General features: G+C 42.1%; 1 protein-coding gene across 1 annotated transcript in view; it reads left to right on the top strand.

Moving 5' to 3' along the window:
• Positions 1-17,182, top strand: part of epha8 (eph receptor A8) — a 111,184-nt gene extending 94,002 nt beyond the window's left edge. The window contains exons 8-17 of the mRNA XM_066690892.1: positions 1,848-1,944; positions 3,541-3,608; positions 4,221-4,346; positions 4,549-4,734; positions 7,504-7,565; positions 8,826-9,035; positions 9,942-10,091; positions 10,707-10,897; positions 12,747-12,902; positions 14,874-17,182. Coding sequence (XP_066546989.1) covers positions 1,848-1,944; positions 3,541-3,608; positions 4,221-4,346; positions 4,549-4,734; positions 7,504-7,565; positions 8,826-9,035; positions 9,942-10,091; positions 10,707-10,897; positions 12,747-12,902; positions 14,874-14,988 — 1,361 coding nt within the window. The 3' untranslated portion in view covers positions 14,989-17,182. The remainder of the gene's footprint in view (positions 1-1,847; positions 1,945-3,540; positions 3,609-4,220; positions 4,347-4,548; positions 4,735-7,503; positions 7,566-8,825; positions 9,036-9,941; positions 10,092-10,706; positions 10,898-12,746; positions 12,903-14,873) is intronic.
• Positions 17,183-19,152: the final 1,970 nt, after the last annotated feature.

Here is a 19,152-nt window from a genome sequence, read left to right as displayed (position 1 = left end):
TGCCTCACATGTGGATTTTACTCGCGATTAGTTGATCTAATTGTAATGCGATGCGTTTCAGAAATTCCTAAGGAAGGGAATTATGTATAGTGAGATTATTTCTCCAGGAGCTTTGTGGGATCGGTGATCTCCAGAGCCAGTTCATTATTTGTTTACATATCGATTTATATATTAATTTGGCAAAGGCCGTTATCCAAGGAAAAACTTTTGTATGTTGACCACAGTAAGGACATGCAAAGCCACCCACACTTCCAGAAACAATCTTTCATTATTGAAGTCCTTCTCGCCGAGTCCTGCTTTGGTGAGGACCAAGTCTGTGCTTCAGCCCATTATTCATCAAAAGCCTTCATTAAACACACAGTGCTCTCTGCACCCGGCGTTCACAACCTCTCAGATCCGAATCCAAGTCTCTGCAAATTGACAGCACAGAACATCCTAGCGTTCCAGAATCGAGGATATTTGGGTTAAAGTTGTTCGTGTGTCGTCTCACATCGCAGTGGCTCTTTGAAGCGTGGCGAGACGGGAACGAACGTGGGTGAGCCCAATCCTCAAAGGCTCGAGAGCTGCGCAAAATATGCCGCTTCCGTGCAGTGGGAACAAAAGATCTTGCAGAGCCCTTACATCACCATATTGAGGTCACTCATCTTGACTCTGCTGCTTGTATTTGGCAGGCTGGGAAGATGGATTTAGGCGTGCTGTTTTCTGGGATTAAAGGTAATATTCATAAACTTGACAAAGCAGTTCCCAGTTTCCCAGTTAATTCTGGAAAAGTATTAACTACACATCCAAGAGCTTTGCATGAATTGCATTTAAACCGAACCAAGATCTCTGAGTGGTTCTCGGGATCATTTAGCTTTGAAAACGGATGCTCTTTCTACATTTATATTGTAAGATCAAAGACTGATGTAGAGATCGCCTTTACCTGAAAACAAAGGTAATATTTAATCATATTTAATGGTTTAGTCTTAGCTTGACCAACACAGAGGATATTTGTAATAGATGCATCACGCCTTTATGAGCTGTATCCAGTGTGTGATTTAAAAAAAAAAAAAAAATCCAATTATTCACGAGTGCATGATAACTGCTGGGTTTATAATCTCATTCATAGAAAGATGTTCTGTGTTGATTGTAATAAAGGGAGGGATAATGTACTGCAGGCCCAGTTTAGTGGGATTGCAGTCTCAAGTGCTGGTCTTAGTAGGACTGGGAGACAGCAGGTAAAGTGTCTCCCTCTAGCTGGTGCTTCTGTTCTAAGCTTCAGCTGAAGGTCACATCACTGATCAGAGCCGGACCCAGTGGGGAAACCAGTGAGCCGCCTCTCCGTGCGGGAGTCTCCTCACCTTCCTAACAAGGCCATGGACACCACACACAAGCCAAGACTGAGGCCTGGGTATCAGCCTCGCTGCAGTCATTTTGAAAGTAGTCTGTGCCACTTCCTCCATGAAGTGCGTTACCTCCAGTTTCCTGAAGGATGGAAGTCAACAGCAGGGAAAAGAAAAGCTTGAGCTCTTCGGGTCGTAAATATGTTAATAACAGATTTGATCTTGTTGTTAATTGTTAGTTAAGCATTAAGACTGATTTATTTGCATCCAGCTTTCTTGGTAGGGATGGGGCTAGGATTGACAACATCTGCACAAGTGATAATTGTGTACATGTTGGCATAACTCCTAGTGGATACCGTTAGTAGAAATAAGCCATGATCCTTTGCTCACTATATGCTAACGCACATGTCTTTTTTCTTGTCTGGCCAAGGTTGTTAGCGGTTAATAAAGGCAAATGTTTGCTTCCTAAAATATAACGTACGTGACCCTTTTCTGCTTTATTTTGTGTATTCATTCATCCGGCAGCACCTCTTCGCTACGACACGATGACAATCATCTGGATCTGCATGGCGCTGGTCCTGGGGCTGGTGATGTTCCTGGCTATTCTCATCTGCAGAAAGAGGTGAGAGAGTCTCTCTGTGTCCACTTTTACAATCCCAGCTGGCAGCTGCAATACTCACATCTCTGAGATGAATAGATGAATGAACAGAAATGCACAGGGAGGATAGTGGGGCTCTGGGACGTGTGAATGACCGTGGAAAAGTTAATTTATAATCAGGATGTTTTGCCTTTACAGTCACGACTGCATTTGAGAAAAGAGCTAATTATAGAACTTTACTACCAAGCAGATAACAATGTAGTTTTAATCAACCTGTACCTTCTGTTAAGCCTTCCCTAACACTCAGCGAGAGCTACTACAATGTGGAAGTGTTAGTATTCCCCTCCACTCTCCAGTACATTTCCTACCAGTTCTGTGTTTGACGAGTCTTCTGTGGACGTGTTGTTTGCAAGAAAATTCAGTCTGAGGCAGAGCATCGAGTCTGTTGTAGTTTGTGTCACGTGTGTGAGACCTGACACAGGGAAACTAAAACTGTATGACTAGCACTGAGGTGACTGGGTTTGAACAGCATGAATAAATGAGTGGTAAATAGTTTATAAAACAGTTAGGAATAAATAATTCCATTTATAAATGATCAATAAACCTTTTTAAGATATGGTTGATCATTTATAATAAAGACAATCTGTCTGTTCTGTGAGCTGTTTGGGGTTAATTGTAATCTTTCTGTTCTATAAAAACAGACTAATTAATGATTTCTTAATTCCAGACAATTAACACAGTGTCCCCATGAGTCATTTATCTTCCCTGCTTTGATGTCTGCAAGGACACAGTTTCTACTTTTCCTTCTTTTCAGAAGTTCAAAGAAGGAGCATATTGAACTTCATGTGATATTCACTCAAATTGATCAGACAGTTTTAACTCATTATAATCTGAAATACAAAAATGTAAGACTATTGCAGAGTTCATAAATAAATCGGCACATCATTACACTGATCTGTTTTCACTGAGGGAAGAATGGTTTACTTACTCGGCTAACTTATATCATTATGTATATGTATTCATAATTTCATAATTATACATTTATATTGGCATTATTACATATGTATATGGTCATTATTATTATAAAGTAATTTTAAATGTTTTTACCTTGTCGTGTTTTCCAAAAACGAACATACCACACACTACATCCACACAACATTTCCAGGGATTACATCATCGAAACACAAAGTGCATGTAGCGGCACATTGCACTGCACAGCAGGAAGTTATATATAGTGACTCTGCAGTGGAAGGTGCTCAGATGAGGGGAAATAAGCGAGACGTTTAGGAAACAGCACAGAGACAGAGCAGTAAATATGAGCGGCAGAATGAGAGAGAGGCATAACGGTGCCAAAGTTCCCTCCACACGTGATCTGAGTAAACAGGCATGTCAGCCCCGGCCCAACGTGTAGGGCGAGTCCTGTGGTTCACACAGCCTGGGCTCCAGCCTGGACCGGGTCAGATCCAGCTGTGACTGAGTTCTGCATGCGGTCTCTATCAATAAAGATGATGAACGACCCAGAGAAAGCGCTTATTCAGTGACCACAGCGAGGAGATGAACATGTCTTCCCAGAGCTGATTGTTCTTTGTGTGTGTGTGTGTGTGTGTGTTTGACTTACAGACACTGCGGCTACAGTAAAGCATTCCAGGAGCCCGATGAGGAGAAGATGCACTACCAGAATGGGCACAGTGGGTATTTCACCGCGTGTTTCCACTACCCATCGCGCCTCCCTCGGCTTTAGCGACCCTCACATTGTTAGCATGTTTGTGCTCATGAACATGCCCCATTACTGAAGCTTTTCACCACAGAGAACAGAAATGTTAATCTTCTCATAACTTGATTGTCTGGAAAAATAAAAAGCACCAGTTTAATATTGTATTTAAATAGTACTGCAACTATAGAACCAATACACTTTTTATAAACAAAACCACAGGAAATATTAATGCATAATGAACATGACATATATACACGCGCACACACACATCATAATGTTTCATCCCTTCAGTCGATTATTAAAACTGTGAATGTCTTTTGCTTAATGGGTTTGTTAATCCAAGTATGCCCTTCAGCTTTTTCAGCAAGAAGGTCATTTCACCCTTTTTTCTAGTGGTGGGTTCTATTAAAAAAAAAAGTATTAATCCGTTCATTAAAAGGTAGAATGTAGCTCTGATACATATCTCACTGTAGGTAATAAATGTAACAAAAGTTACATTGACACACACACATTACACTTTCTATACGGGATTCAATGCCTATGTCTATGATTTTAACCTCCCGTGTTGTGCTTCTCTGCCTGACAGTCACCTTCCCAGAATCCCGCTTCTACATCGACCCCCACACCTACGAAGACCCCTGTCAAGCAGTCCACGACTTCGCCAGGGAAATCGAAGCTTCCAGGATAAAAATAGAGAAGATCATCGGCTCCGGTATATCTTTGTTTGGACAGCGTTGCCTTTGCGTCGCACCCTTCCTGTCAAGCGCAGCGATCACTCTTTCATTACAGTATTTGTGGTGTTTGCCCGAGTTTCAGGTTGAGAAAAAGTGTCTGTTCTAAACTCGACCTTTAACCTCCAAATCCCGCGCCGCCCGATCTGCCATTGACCCCCGTCTCTGCCTGTCCTCCCCCAGGGGAGTTCGGGGAGGTGTGCTACGGCCGCATGAAGCTGCCTGGGAAGAGGGAGATCCCGGTGGCATTGAAGACACTGAAGTCCGGATACACGGAGAAGCAGCGGCGGGACTTCCTGAGCGAGGCGAGCATCATGGCCCAGTTCGATCACCCCAACATCATCCGCCTGGAGGGCGTCGTGACCCGCAGTGAGTGCCTCGAGCTCTGTATCAAACTCACGATCGGCTGTGTCTGATTCTAGTTTGATTTCTGTGCATTCATCAGCTAATGGGCTAACGAGGGACAGAACTATGTACAACACACTGAGGAGAAAGTCGGTTAACTTTAGGACTTTCAAGCCTCAACAACACTTAGACAACTGTGTGCCAACCTTAGAGATGGCAAATCCCTTCTACCTGACAACCTTCCTAAAGCTTTTTTGGTCCAATAAACACAGACAATTTAAATTCCATAACTTATCCGGTGGTGCTCCGGCCAGATGTCTCGTTCTGTCGCGCAGTTCAGATTGATTTATAAGGTCGGAAATGTACCCGTCTCTGCAGCGTTGATCCGCAGTGCTGATGGGCCGACGTCTGGGACAATGGTATCCATTACGGACTCTTTAGTGATCCATATCTCTGATTAAGTGCCCTGAAGAGAAATAGATCTTCTCAATATAGACATCTTTCCTCATCCTCATACGCCAGACTGTGGGCCTTAGTCACACAGCAGACTGTAAGTGTGAATTATGAAGACAACATGAACCCTTGACAGTGCAGCACTGTTCCAGAACTCAAAACAGAAACGTTAAATATCAGGGTTATAGATTAATAAACTAAACTCCTCAGATCGAATAGTGGGGTTTACCTTCTGATTAGGTTTTTGCTAATGAGAGAAACTTCTCACACTGTATAATCATCAGTGTAACAAAAAAACACACGAGAGTAACACCATCTCCTACTAATTAAATATAATACATAGATTTCAAACACAATATTGTATACAGCAGAGGGTTGTAAGGCTCACTAACAGCAGACCCAAAAGATCAAAAACGTGTTTGCAGGATAAAAAAATACTCCTTTCATGTTTTGTTTTTAACTCAAAGATCTAGCAAAACTCGTTATGAGCTTCAGTCTTAGCTTCGGTCAAACGAACGAGGAAGCAGTTATTTTTGTTGTTGATGTTATTTATTCTTCAATTACTGGGTTGTATTGAAGCTTATACTACACAGAGGAGTGCGTCCCTGTGAGTTTAATTGTGAGATTGTTCCCCATAGCACGCAGGGAAATAAAGCTATGTCAATAAGGCCCAGAATAATGTGTTTCAGGTTTTGTATTCCAGATGCAATGGAGATGAATTCCCATGGTAACTGAAAAGTCCCTAATGTTACCCTTCCCATCAGCCCTGTGATATCCCAGCAAACAATGAAAGCACACTTTGTTCAAATACCCCTGTTATAAATATTACTATACCTACACTGGAGTTAGTTGAACTGAGGGCCAGAAGTCATGACGGGTGTGTATATTTTCCTGAAGTGTTTGCATTGTTTTGACTCTTGAGTCAGAGATGCTGTAAGAAGACCCAGTTGACTGTTTTTACTGTTGCTCTTTCAATATTTACAGTGTCATTAATATGTTAACACCAGCCAGGGCTGCCTCTGAGGCTGAAACACACACACTTTCACAGTAATTGGCAACAGCCTTTACACAGAATAATTCAAAACACATTCCTTGCATAATATGATATAATATTATATATTAATCCACTAATCTGAAGGACCTGGCGATGGCATTCCCAGAGAGTGCTGAGGTATCCGAGTCTGTCCTGAAGCCGTACTTTGTGGGCCGTCTGTGGGAATGTGTGCCCGGCCCGTCTGCGTCACACAGCCATCTGCTCACGAGCGGCTCGGCGTGAAGACGCCTTCATGGGCAGTGTCAACTGAGGTCATCTTCTGGGCCTGAATCCCCGCTCTTTTATTTCCTCCAATAAATGTAGAAAGAACAATGAGATGGTCATGTTATTATAATTATGATTATTATTATTACATGAGCATATCATTATTATTATTGATTGGGTTCATGCGTTGATCTTAGACAAGAACTCTGAAGCTGTTGCTGTTGCTGGTTGTGAAATATCTATTGGAAAGAATTTTACATTTCATTTGTCCTTGCTGTTGTATTTCTATTAGAAAATATGTACAAAATCCAGCTCTATTCAGAAATACCAATATACCTATTATAACCAGTTATAGTAATATATACATTTCAGTTACGCGTTGTATTTAATTCAAACTGAAATGGGAATTATAACTAGTAGTTGGATTTTCTATGTGGTGGATTTAGTTTATGTATTTTTGTGTATGTAATATGTGTGCTTTTATTTGACCTTGCTTTTTAGTCAGAAATGAAAGCAAAAGTACCGAAGGCAGCACAGATGCCAATTATACATTTGCATAAAGTCTATAATTAGTTTTGATTAAAATGAGATTAATAAGATGATATACATATGTATTTTATATGTATTCATGTATAGCTTATACTGTTTAAATAAGTTGTTTAGCATGAGGTGGAAACATAGATATACTGTTTCACACTTTCACAATTCCATTTCTCAGTAAAACGTTTCTCAGTCTCTAAAAAGCTGAGATAATATTGCAAAATCCAAAATCCTCGTCTGACAAGAGCTGATAAAGTCCAGTAGATTTCCCTGTGTTCGTCTCCTGTAGACACCTCTAATGAGAGAGCATACGAGCAGCAGACTTTTCTCGCTAAGTGACAACCTAACACTGAAGCTTAACCATGCATAGCCGATTCTGTTTCCTAACACTCGCCCTCCTTAGCATCGTGAGCTTGAATTTGCTGGATCCTGTGTGCAGGGAGTGACAAGGTCAGACCAGAACAGCCCCGTGTCTGTGTATCCGCGTGTCCATTGCTGGTGGTGGTGATGTCAATGCTATGATCCCTCTCTCTCGTCCACAGGTAAGCCGGTGATGATCATTACAGAGTACATGGAGAACGGCTCTCTGGATTCGTTCCTCAGGGTCAGTGACCAGATCTTTTCTCTCTCGGGTTTTAAGAAACAAATGGATGATTGTTATAGAATTAGAGACCAAACCTGTGAGCATGTTCGTACGGCACGGATGGCCTGTGTGCCGTCCCTTCACCAGTATAGATGAGCTGCAGATTGGTGCCATGCACGGTGATAGTCCTTCTGCCGTCGGTAATCTCATCATGGGCAGTTTTTTCAGTAGTCTTCAGGAAGCTAGTCTACTCTTGCAGGTCGGCCATTTTGTCACCCCCCAGTGCACCGCCATACTATTTAAGTTAATTTAAATTGAGCTCAAACAGGTTCGGTATTCTTTTCTCACATCCTCCGTTCCTCCCCCAAAAATTACACATTACCTGCTGTTCTCCTTTGAAACGCAGACATGTCTTGGAGGAGAGAAGCCTCCAGATCACTCCTCAGCAAACAAAACAGCATTTGTTACCCTTTATTAAAAAGCTGAAATTAGGATAATGAAGAACAGACAGACAACAGAGAACAAACAAAGCCCAGCTTTTGTGCCTGTAATTGAGGTATTCAGACAGCAGCATTTTGGCGTTTCTGAGAAGCAATTAGGAGCATATAGAATCTGAAAGGCCACAGAATTAGTTAGCAAATAACACTTCGGGACTTCAAAGACGAGCAGCCAGTCTGTGAGCCCCCGCGATTGGATATGCCTGCAGTGTCTGTCTTGACTCGGCCCTGAGATGCTCAATTCCACAGTGACAAGACGAGTGGCAATTTACTGTGTGACTGTTTGGTGACAACTTATTATAAGCATCTTCTTTTAGGCATGTATTCAAAATGAATGTGTGACTGGGCAGTATTAGACATCATGGGTCGCCACCATATGAGCCTTTATTAGTGACTTACCAAACACTTCACAAATAAATGACTCACATGTCAGTGTAAAGCTGATGGCTGACATGACGTTGCTACTGTAAGTGGGATTTTTTGTTTGTACTGTCTTGCAGATCAAGCTGTTAAATGCCACATAGTTGCAAATAACTTCCACATGACTAATCTGATCATATTAGTCATATGTGAGACATTGTTAAATGGCAGATCATCTGAAATACATGTCTAAAAGAGGAATCTTAAACTTAGAGTGACCAACTGTAAGTTTGTTTTCTGAGTTTGAGTGTTTATTAATTTTCGTATTTAATTTGCTATTTCTTGGTTTGCATTTGCGCTCACCGCTTGCATTAGGATGCCAGAAAGTCAGATGTGTTTAATCGATGCTCTCCGTCTCCCACAGAGACACGACGGCCAGTTTACCATCATCCAGCTGGTTGGCATAATGCGGGGCATCGCCGCGGGCATGAAGTACCTCGCTGACCTGGGGTACATCCACCGAGATCTGGCGGCACGCAACATCCTGGTCAACAGCAACCTGGTGTGCAAGGTCTCTGACTTTGGCCTGTCCAGGGTGCTGGAGGACGACCCCGATGCCGCCTACACCACCAGCGTGAGTTGTTCTGCCGCTCGTTGCCCAGACACCCAGCGCTGCGGCTCCCCATCGCAGGGGGACGTCGGATAGTTCAGCAGGAACTGGGTCACATTTGGGTGCAGAAATTGTCCCAGAATGCCTCAGTATGGACATATGGGTTTACCAGGCAGGACGCAGACCCTCCTCAGTTCCACAGTTTTCCTAGTGAAAGGAGGACGTCGTGAAATGCCTTTCCACCTCTGAGAGTGCCGGCTCGGCAGGGTCTGGATTGGAGATCTGATCGGCTGTTCGGACACAGAAACACATTAGTCATCCAGGCAGGATGCTGTTCTCCCATTCAGTCACGACATGCTTTTTATTTGCATCCAAAACATGTTACACTGGATTTTAAATCAATCTCAAGACTGTTCTGTTCCCAAACAGTTCACAGGCTTTTTATTTATAAATAGGTCAATATATTTGTCTTTGGAGTGGTCCTTAAAGTCATGACTGCTGGCTGTGTTTGATGGTTTTAAAACTAAATTGTGGTTGGATTATTAGGATGGTAACCAATCGATATCTAGATTATTAAGACAATGAATAAATACAATTCTAATTCAGTGGTCTCAGCTCATGTAGAAATCCAAGTGAGTCCCAGATACAATATATGCACAATATTTATCCCCCTATATTCATCTCAACAAAAGTGCAAACTTCATTTAAACTTCATCCTAGATATCAGAGTCTCCCAGAGCCTTCAGAGCTGCACGGTCTTTCTTTGGGAAGAATACACCATTCGTTCCAGAGCATTAACAGTGCAAATAATTGTGCAGACTTGGAGATGAGAGAAGCTGCTCGGTCATTATTGAGCAGTTCTCTGAAAGCTGGCTGGCCTCAGCGAGTGTCTCAGTGAGTGTCTCAGTTATCTGCATTTGTCCCTCGCAGGGGGGAAAGATCCCGATCCGCTGGACGGCCCCCGAGGCCATTGCCTACCGCAAGTTCTCCTCCGCCAGCGACGTCTGGAGCTACGGGGTGGTAATGTGGGAGGTCATGTCCTATGGCGAGAGGCCTTACTGGAACCTGACGAACAGAGATGTACGTATCGTGACAATCCTTCGTCATATAGGAGCTGTTTGGGTTGTTGAAATCATAACTAATACACTGTTAATTGCTAATTGGCACGACTGGTTTGATCTCAGCATGGTATGTGTATATGATAGTCCTTTTAAAGTTCCTGGGCTGGAGCGCTGTCCTTCTGGAGAAGTCAGATTGGCCAGTGTGAGACATCCTCATTCTCTTTGCACGGTCAGTCAGCCAATTAGATGCCAAGGTGGAGAACTCCAGCAATATAGTTATAATTAGTTATAATTATAATGCACTATATCTGTGGAATTCAGTGCCATGTTTTACGAGACGCGTTAAGTCAAGACTCTATCATTATTGCATTTTAAATATTCAGTTTTATTTTATTGTAGTGCTTTTAGTATTAAAGGCACTATATAAATGTAGTTGTATTATTGTTACTAAACAACTGGTTGTAGGCCTTCCTTTATAACTCGGTGATGTCAGCGACATGCGTTAGTTGCTACTTTGTATAGCCTCTTATGTATTTAAACTATAACTGTATTTTAGGGATGACGCAGTTTTCAGTGATAATATCACAGACTCGCAGGACTCGGTGCTGCCGATGATGAAAACTGTATTCCCCAGGTGATAAAGTCAGTGGAAGAGGGCTACCGGCTGCCCGCACCCATGGGATGCCCGGGGGCCTTACACACTCTGATGCTGGACTGCTGGCAAAAGGACCGCAATGAGAGGCCCAAGTTCTGCCAGATCGTCGGTGTCCTGGACAAGCTGATCCGAAACCCAGAGAACCTCAAATCACTGGACACGCTGTCCAGGTATGACTTCAGACACTTTCACAGCTTCACTGGTACATGTGACTGCTCCTGTGACCTTCAGTTTGTATTATTATTGTGTGTATTACTATTGTAGCTTTTGTAATGAATAATATTCTTATAATATTAGTATTAGTAGTGATAAAATACAATTGAATCCAGTTTAAAACATTGCACAGTGTAGAGAAACAGTATAAATAAAGCAAACCACATTTGGAATATAGTGAGGTTGAATAATGAGAAGCTTTGCAGATATTTCAAGTGTTTTAGACCTTCATACTCGAAATAAAGTAGTTGTCGGTCGTTGACACCCCATTGAAAATGAGCGTCTTTACAGTTGGCAGACGGCTGCACTGAGTCTAGGCCCACAGTTTGCACCATGGGAGAGCAGCAGCACTCAAGACAGGAGTGTTTTATTTTCAATTGTCAAGCCTCCTTTCTATGGGGGAAATAGCTGCTGTAGTGCTTCAGTGTCATGTCATGTCACAGTGACATCGTAACGCATCTTCACTGAGAGGACAGCACAGCTCAGGGTTTGCACAGCTGGCTTGGAGGGGCGGGTTTGCTGAGAGATACTGATTCTAGCAGGGCAGCGCTGTACAAATCCCGGTCATTTCTCCTGAAACACAAGCTGTTTAAAACATAGTTGTTGTCAAACAGACTCACACGCTGAGTTTGAAACAACTTGTGTTTGCTGAGATCTTTAGCACAACAAGCACGATGGGTCGAATGGCCTCCTCTTGTTTGTAAACTTTATGTTCTTTGAACTCTTGTTCATTAAACAAGACCTATTGAGCAAAGATCTCAATTTAATCTCTGCTCTTCTATATGACCTTTGCAAATCTTGCTTTTTTATTTCTAACCCCTAAATTACAAACTAGTATAATAGGTATGTTATAATATATACAAGTTTAGCATACGATCTTTGCACTTTTACTATGGGTATACCATATGGTTTGAACTTGCCTCCCCTATGCTTAAAACACCACACAACTACCATAGTAATCATGCCTATATTTATTATAATATTTATCATGGTAACTATTGTATGTGTTTGATGCTGGCTAGTAAGGAACAGTGAAAGACTTTGAACACATATGAAGCCACGATTCAATCATGATATAACCATGTTGAATGTCTGTATAATTCCCAGTTTTTGGAAAACCACCTGTTCTGAGTAACAGCAAAAAAATAACTGCACAAAGTCCAACCAGAAGTGAGGTAAACATTGCATGTGAAAAAGTTACATTGTTCCAAAGATGCATGTTATACTGTATACTGAGCAATGTAGTTGTACAGTCAAGTGAAATACGAGATCCATCGAACGAAATGCACTCAAATAGTGCATCAGAATCATGTTATGCTTTGTTTTGTCAATGGAAAGATTTGTCAGTTTTCTCAAGCAATGTTATGTTATAGTAAGACATTTACCCACGACATCCAAGCTCAGTGCCATTAGAAGTCCCCTCAGGGTCTGTCAACGTGAGCTATAGTGCGTAGTTTCATTCAGATTAGAGAGCTTTGAGGGGGTTAAGTCCTAACTGTTCATTTTCCAATACAATCCCACAATAGAGATGTGTTCTGTGTTAAATAAAGGCTTTGTACTGTATTGACATTGATCGGAGGTGAATTAAAAGCAAACCGCGGCTTTTCTAATTGGACTGTATAAATTGTTCAGCTCGGGCTGCTAGCGCCTCGGCGTCTGTGATGCAGAACTCCGGCCTTGCGGTGACGGAGACTCCTGTGAGCATTAATCTGCCCCGCCACGAGCCGCGCCTCCCCTTCTCTATCATTTTAACTCCTATCGATTTTCTGCCTGGGCGTCTCAAAGCCTCTTTCGCTCTCATTTTAGGCTAAGAAGCCCTTTGATGAACAGAAGCATCCCGGATTTCACCAGCTGCCGGACAGTAGACGATTGGTTAGACACCATTAAGATGGGCCGCTACAAAGACCACTTCGCCGCCGGCGGGTACATGACAATGGGTCACATAATGGGAATGAATCTGCAGTAAGTGGCAACTGTAAAAGATTCATCAAAGCCTTGCCGAGCTGCGGAAGCCGGTTTAAAGTGTCACTCTGAGTGTCTCCGGGCATTAGCCTCTGATTATGGAGGAGAGCAGCGCTACAGTTTGAGGGTTTGTATGGGTTTATATCAGATGTAGGGCCTCAGGGCTAATTGGAGCTTTATACCAGTGCAGTGTGCCCAATCCCCGTTTTACGGTTAATATCATTGCCATTTTGTTTTGCTGAGTTCCTCCCACTAGAGTCCAATGAGAGGTTGGCCATTTCTGCGACTGCCACTAGTTCAGGCTTTGCGGAGTCCACCAGATTGGCAATCTCGACTCAACTGTAGGCTTTGCAATAATTAGATTAGCGCCTTTTCAAGACATCTGACTCTTATAATCCCCCGACTTAATGGCATCGCAAGAGAAGCTTGTCGCCTCCCAGAAATGTTCCCAGCTCCCAGTCATGTGACGAGGGGTGTAAAGATCATGCCAAACACCAGTCAGTGTCTGAGCCGCTCTTCTGTGCTAATTCAGAAAGACAGATTTATACAATTGGAAAAAGGGAAAAAAAATACCATTAAGCAGTACTATATATATAATATATACAGTATGTGTATACACAGAGTTAGGTCCATAAATATTTGAACAGACATCATTTTGGCTCTGCACGCCACCACCATGGATTTGAAACGTCAAGAACAAGCAGGAACTAAAGACAGCTGCAGTGCAGGCCTGGCAGAGCATCACCAGGGAAGAAACCCAGCATCTGGTGATGTCTATGTGTTCAGACTTCAGGCAGTCATTGACTGTAAAGGATTTGCAACCAAGTATTGAAACTCACAATTTAATTCATGATTATGTTAGTTTGTCCAAATACTTTTGAGCCCCTAAAATTGGGGGGACCACATATAAAAATGGGTGTAATGCCTACACCGTTCACCCAATTTGGATGCAACTACCCTTAAATGAAAGATTAAAGTCTACACTTAAAGCACATCTTGATCATTTCCTTTCAGATCCATTGTGGTGGCATACAGAGCCAAAATTATTACAATTGTGTCACTGTTCAAATATTCATAAACATTACTGTGTGTGCATGCGTGTGTGTGTGTATATTAATCCAAATCCCTGGATTGTGAAGATGAATTTGAATAATGTTTGAGTTAGACTACACGAATAAAGACATTTATCTCAAACAAATTAATTGTATCAGATAAAAGAAATACGATTGAAATATTCAAGGAATACAGGTTTCTTACAGATCACATACATATAATTCTAATTAACACCTGATCCAGTCAAGTAAACAGTGTTCATCTGAGATATTAATAGAATTTGTACATTCATTTATAATACAGGAACTCCTAAGGTTGAGTGTAGCGTTGAGCAGAAGCATGTGGTGCAGCTAGAATCACAGACAACCCACAAAACTGCTCCTGAACAGACACCTTTACGATCAGTCTTTGAAGGAGGAGGGTTAGGAGGGCGATGGGTGAACCACGCAGATGTTCATTTATATAAATCCTCCAGAAATGAGCTTCAGACGGTGAGGGGGGAAAAAGTGAACACTTTGCTTTCTCTAAGACACAGAGTGCCTATATTTCAGGTTATTGGACTGTAAAAGAATTGTTCTCCCAACCAGTACAGAAGACTTTCCCATCAGTCCTTTTCTAAAGAGCTTGTGTCAGATCGTTTATATGCAATTGTACAGATGTTTCAAAGTACCTCGATATTTTAAAGTGCAATTCCCCCGGAAAGGGAGAAACACTAGGCTGTCACTCCACTCTGCAGTGGCATCCATTTGGCCTCAGAGAAGATATTAGTAATCCAGGGAGGAGAGAGAAGGAGTTATATGTTATGTTCCTTTACTGTTGTTTTAAATGAATCCACACTTCTCCCAGTATTCGGTGCAGCCATCTTCTGTTTTGTTGAGTGGCAAAATAACGTCCTCGTCCTCGTCTCTTCTCCTCCAGGGACATCCAGAAGCTGGGAGTGACGCTGATGGGCCATCAGAAGAAGATCATGACCAGTGTGCAGTTGATGCGCGTTCAGGTACTCAACAGGAGCGTCCCCTCAGTGCACATATAATCCAAGGCCAGGCTTTCGAGGCCGACTTCTTGAAACATCTGTTTATATTTGCAAAAACATACAAAAACGACACAAACTTCCAAGACTGAATGGTCTTTTTTTTTCTTCTTTGTTACCTGAAGACAATTTTCGGACAAGATTTATTGACACTTGCTGGGAGCTTCATTATCCATTCCGGGGCCCGTGTGTGTGTGTGTTTCTCTGTAATATTTTTACAACCAGTTCAATTTATTGTCCTGTTTATATTTATGGAACACTGCCTTAACAATTTCCTGGAACCATTTTTTTATGTACAAAAAATGTAACTGTACGGACATAGTGGATGAAATTCAGAAGTAACACAAAAACTGAAGCACTGGAGAGAAATAATGGTGCCTGAAGACTTTCACCAGTGGAGCCTGTGTGTGTTTGTGGGACGTCAAATATGAAAGAACTCACAGCAGCTGCAAAAAGACATTTATAATGTAATGAGCGATCCTGGTTTCCATATTTGATACGGACTGTAGAGACCAACATGCACGCGATACATTCTCGTCTTCTGCGAGAGACACGGAGAAGATGGTGCTCCCAGTGCTGTACACAACACGCGCAAAAACTAATGACACTTGACGTACGAGCGGTCGAGCCTCCGATCTGAATTGTCGTAGCGCACAAGAACGTTTTGAAAACTGTCCCCTCCCCGTAGTGTTCACTGTTTCGCCTCTCTAGTGATATGAAGGAGAAGAGAAAAAAAGCTGTTGTGAATTATTACATTTCTTAGAGAACCCTTTCAGACTAGATATTCAAAAGTGTTACAATCTGTGTGTTTGCAGTTTTTCTATTTAAAAACAGGAGATGGTTAAAGTTTGTTTCTTTCTTTTGTATGTGTTCCCTTTCAGGCAATTACTCAGAATAGCGTGTGGGAGGTTTGCAAAACGAAGAAGTCATACTGCTAGTTCACGACTAAGTTCACCTTTTAGTTCAACTCTTTATTTGCATTTCACAAGATTTTAAATCTATAAATATGAAAAGCAGTTGTTCTCGACAAATAAAATGGCAATATCGTTGCAGACAACGCACATTTACATGCAAGTGTCAGTTTTCTCATCATCTGCTTTGGAAAGTGTTGCACTTGTCTTTGCGTGAGGAAATGATCATTCGGTGTGTGATGCTGAAGTGACTTGTGTAACACTGATACACATTTAATTGAATGTTGCATTGGCAGCTGCAGTGTAAACGATAGTCACTCATTGAAGGGTGTTAATGGGGGAATGAGGCTGAGATTTACCTAGCAATGACATCTTTTGAATACAAGAAATCAATGCAAAACATATATATTTGACGAGTGTCTGGTGAGAGAGTCTAGCATCCTGGTCTGAGAGATTGTAGCTGCTTGTGCGCGTCCTGGGATGTTCTGTGCCCAAGAGATTGTCTCCACATCCCTTCTACCATGCTGAAAGGTGCCTTCAAATCCTGTGGATCTCACGAGACATTTCCAACCCCCCTGCGCCTGTCCAACCTGCTCACCTGTTTCGCTTCTCTCATTTCACACCAGCTGCTCAAAGGGACGTTCTTACCGTTGACAAGGGTTCAGAGAATAGTAGTATGGTTAACTTGAGGAATGCACATGGTAAACAAAAGCAATCTATTATTAAGTCTTACATGGGGACCGAGAAAGAGGGAATCAGCAGGGTTTGCTATCCACACACCCGGAGGTTTGGAAGAACAGTCGCAGCTGGGACTGAATGATCTTGCGCTGCAGTGGACATCTGAAAAATACTTTTTAAAATGTGTCTTAGCTTTATGAGTACAGAAACGCTGAGCCAAAAGTTTGGATCAGTTCTGTTCTGGGTTGGGAGGTATTTTCATGTGAAAGTCTTTTGAATATCTAGCCCTGGGAACATTGTATTTCTTTTTTTTTATAATTATTTTTTATCCTGTAAACTGTCCTATTTCTTCCACTCTAATGACCCCTGATGCTGAGCATATGGACTGAAGCTCTGTGTGCCAATAAAGTTTGACTTGTCCTTGTTGTAGTTCACCGAAAACAATCCTATTTATAAAATATTGTTATTTATAAAGTACTAAGTCCAGTCTTTTTTCATGGAAATAAATATATTAACGAAGACTCGTTTCATTACGTAACTAGTGTGGGAAACATTCTGCCTCAGCTGGTAATAACTTACCTGCACAACACACTTTATTGCGTGCGATTGTGTTTATAATGTGTGTAGTTATGATTTGCAGTGTGCTTGAAAAGAAAGCAGCCCCAACTGGTAAAAATGTATACATTAGGTGTATTAGGTTCGTTATTTGTATTTGATTGTCTAATTCATGTGTGTTTTGTCATAAAACAAAGTAGGCAGATGCTCTCAAATACACTTCCAAGAATTATCTAAATGTGTTTCTAGTTTTCAATTAGTTTAATCGAACGTCACTTTTCCACAATGATAAACCATCTAACCAGCCGACTCCACAGATGATAAAGATTGAAAGCCACCACCTTCAAATGGTATTTTTTACTTTTGTTTTATGCCGTAACCCTTTTTTCATACACAGCCTGGTATCGTAGAGGGATTTATAGCTGTAGTTTACATAAGGTTAGCAACAGAGACCAGGCAGCTGGGGGGAGCAGTCAAACCTACAGGTCTACCCTGGTTCAGAGAGGACAATATGCTAAAATAGTCTTGTTCCACATCTGGGCCAATTTCAATGTCTATAAGAGATCGTGGGTCCTATTTTTCTGAGAATCCTTCACACAATACCTGAGTCAGCCGAGCATGACCGTCCCAACGACTGAGTGTTTCAGATCAGTGGTTCTTAGTCCTGGTGCCACAGAGCCCGTCTCTTCTGCTTTTTGATTACAGCTGACCTCTCAGTTACCTTATTTAAACATCATCCGTTTAATCGGTGCAACTTGCTAGAATAGTCAAAAAGGTCCAATTAAACAATCAGAGTTCAGTGAAGTGTTCAGTTTAGTTATTTAAATCGCTGCTGGAGCAAAATCCAGAACAGAGAGGGTTACTCCAGGACCAGGGGTGAGAGAAACTCTTGTTAATCATTTGAGCTGATTTGGTCACCTTGGATCTTCACCGCATAGGTGTAGCGTCGGTGCCAGCGTGGGGCGAGGATAGGGACTTGTGTCGCTGGATGATCTGCTTCACAATGTACACTGGGCTGAAGTGCTGCTTGATACAGAGGTCTTGGCACCAGCTCTGGAAATTTAAATATTAAAAGCCCATCAAGGCCCTGAACATTAGTGATGACATTTCTGCTCTCCTACGTATCTAGAAATACGCCAAGACTGTAATTCACTTGCTGAACACTGTACTCCCGCTCAGAAGCGCCTGAAGCCCAAACCAGCAGCTTTGTGTCGGGAAGTTGCAGGAATCACATACATGCTGCTTAATGGAATCTTAAATCACAAATTCCTCTGTTCTCTTTTTATTTTCTAATGTTTGCTTAATAGAAAAGCTTTGGCGAGAGCAAATCTGTCTCTGTGAATAATTTGCTGTTATTAACCGAAGGCAGGAGGGTTTAGAGAGAATCTGGTGCTCAGGTACAATGAGATGGTCAACAGGGCGCTGAGATTCTTTTACTCAACACAGCAGGATGGCCTCCCTGTGGCGCTGGATTCTCGTTTCCAATTATAACCCGTCTCCCCTCCCGGACTTCACTGCGCCCGAGTCTGCTCTGCTCTGTGCTGGCAATGAAAACTCGCTGCTCTGCAGGACATCGGTGAGGGGCTCCTGTGATGTTCTTCTCTTCAGGATGGTCTTTTCTTTGGAATGATCTGCGTTCATTTGTTTCCTCGGTGCACCTTCTGTTACTACTGTACACATTTTCTGTATAAAATGTATATATTGCAAAAATGGGAGATTACAGATGCTTACTTTGGATTTAACTCTTTTTGGAGCTGCCAATAGGTTTCAATCAGTGTAAACGACGGTATGGTATTTCTGATGAGCCCGGCAACCTTCAGACCCTGGACTGATCGCTGCTCCTGTCGCTCTGCGGTCTGGTGACGTCAGGGCTGGTCTGGTTTCGTCAGAAGGGGCATCATGAACTCGGCCACACAGGACAGCAGTTATTTTGTGCAGGGCCAATGATTATTCCACCTGTCTGCTGGTGTAAATGTATAAATAAATTGATACACTTATAATCACTTATGGTATTGATATAAAG

Source organism: Amia ocellicauda, chromosome 18 (assembly GCF_036373705.1).
Source record: "Amia ocellicauda isolate fAmiCal2 chromosome 18, fAmiCal2.hap1, whole genome shotgun sequence".
NCBI lineage: Eukaryota > Metazoa > Chordata > Actinopteri > Amiiformes > Amiidae > Amia > Amia ocellicauda.
Note: the sequence above shows the minus strand (reverse complement) of the source record. Positions and strands in the feature narration are given on the sequence as shown.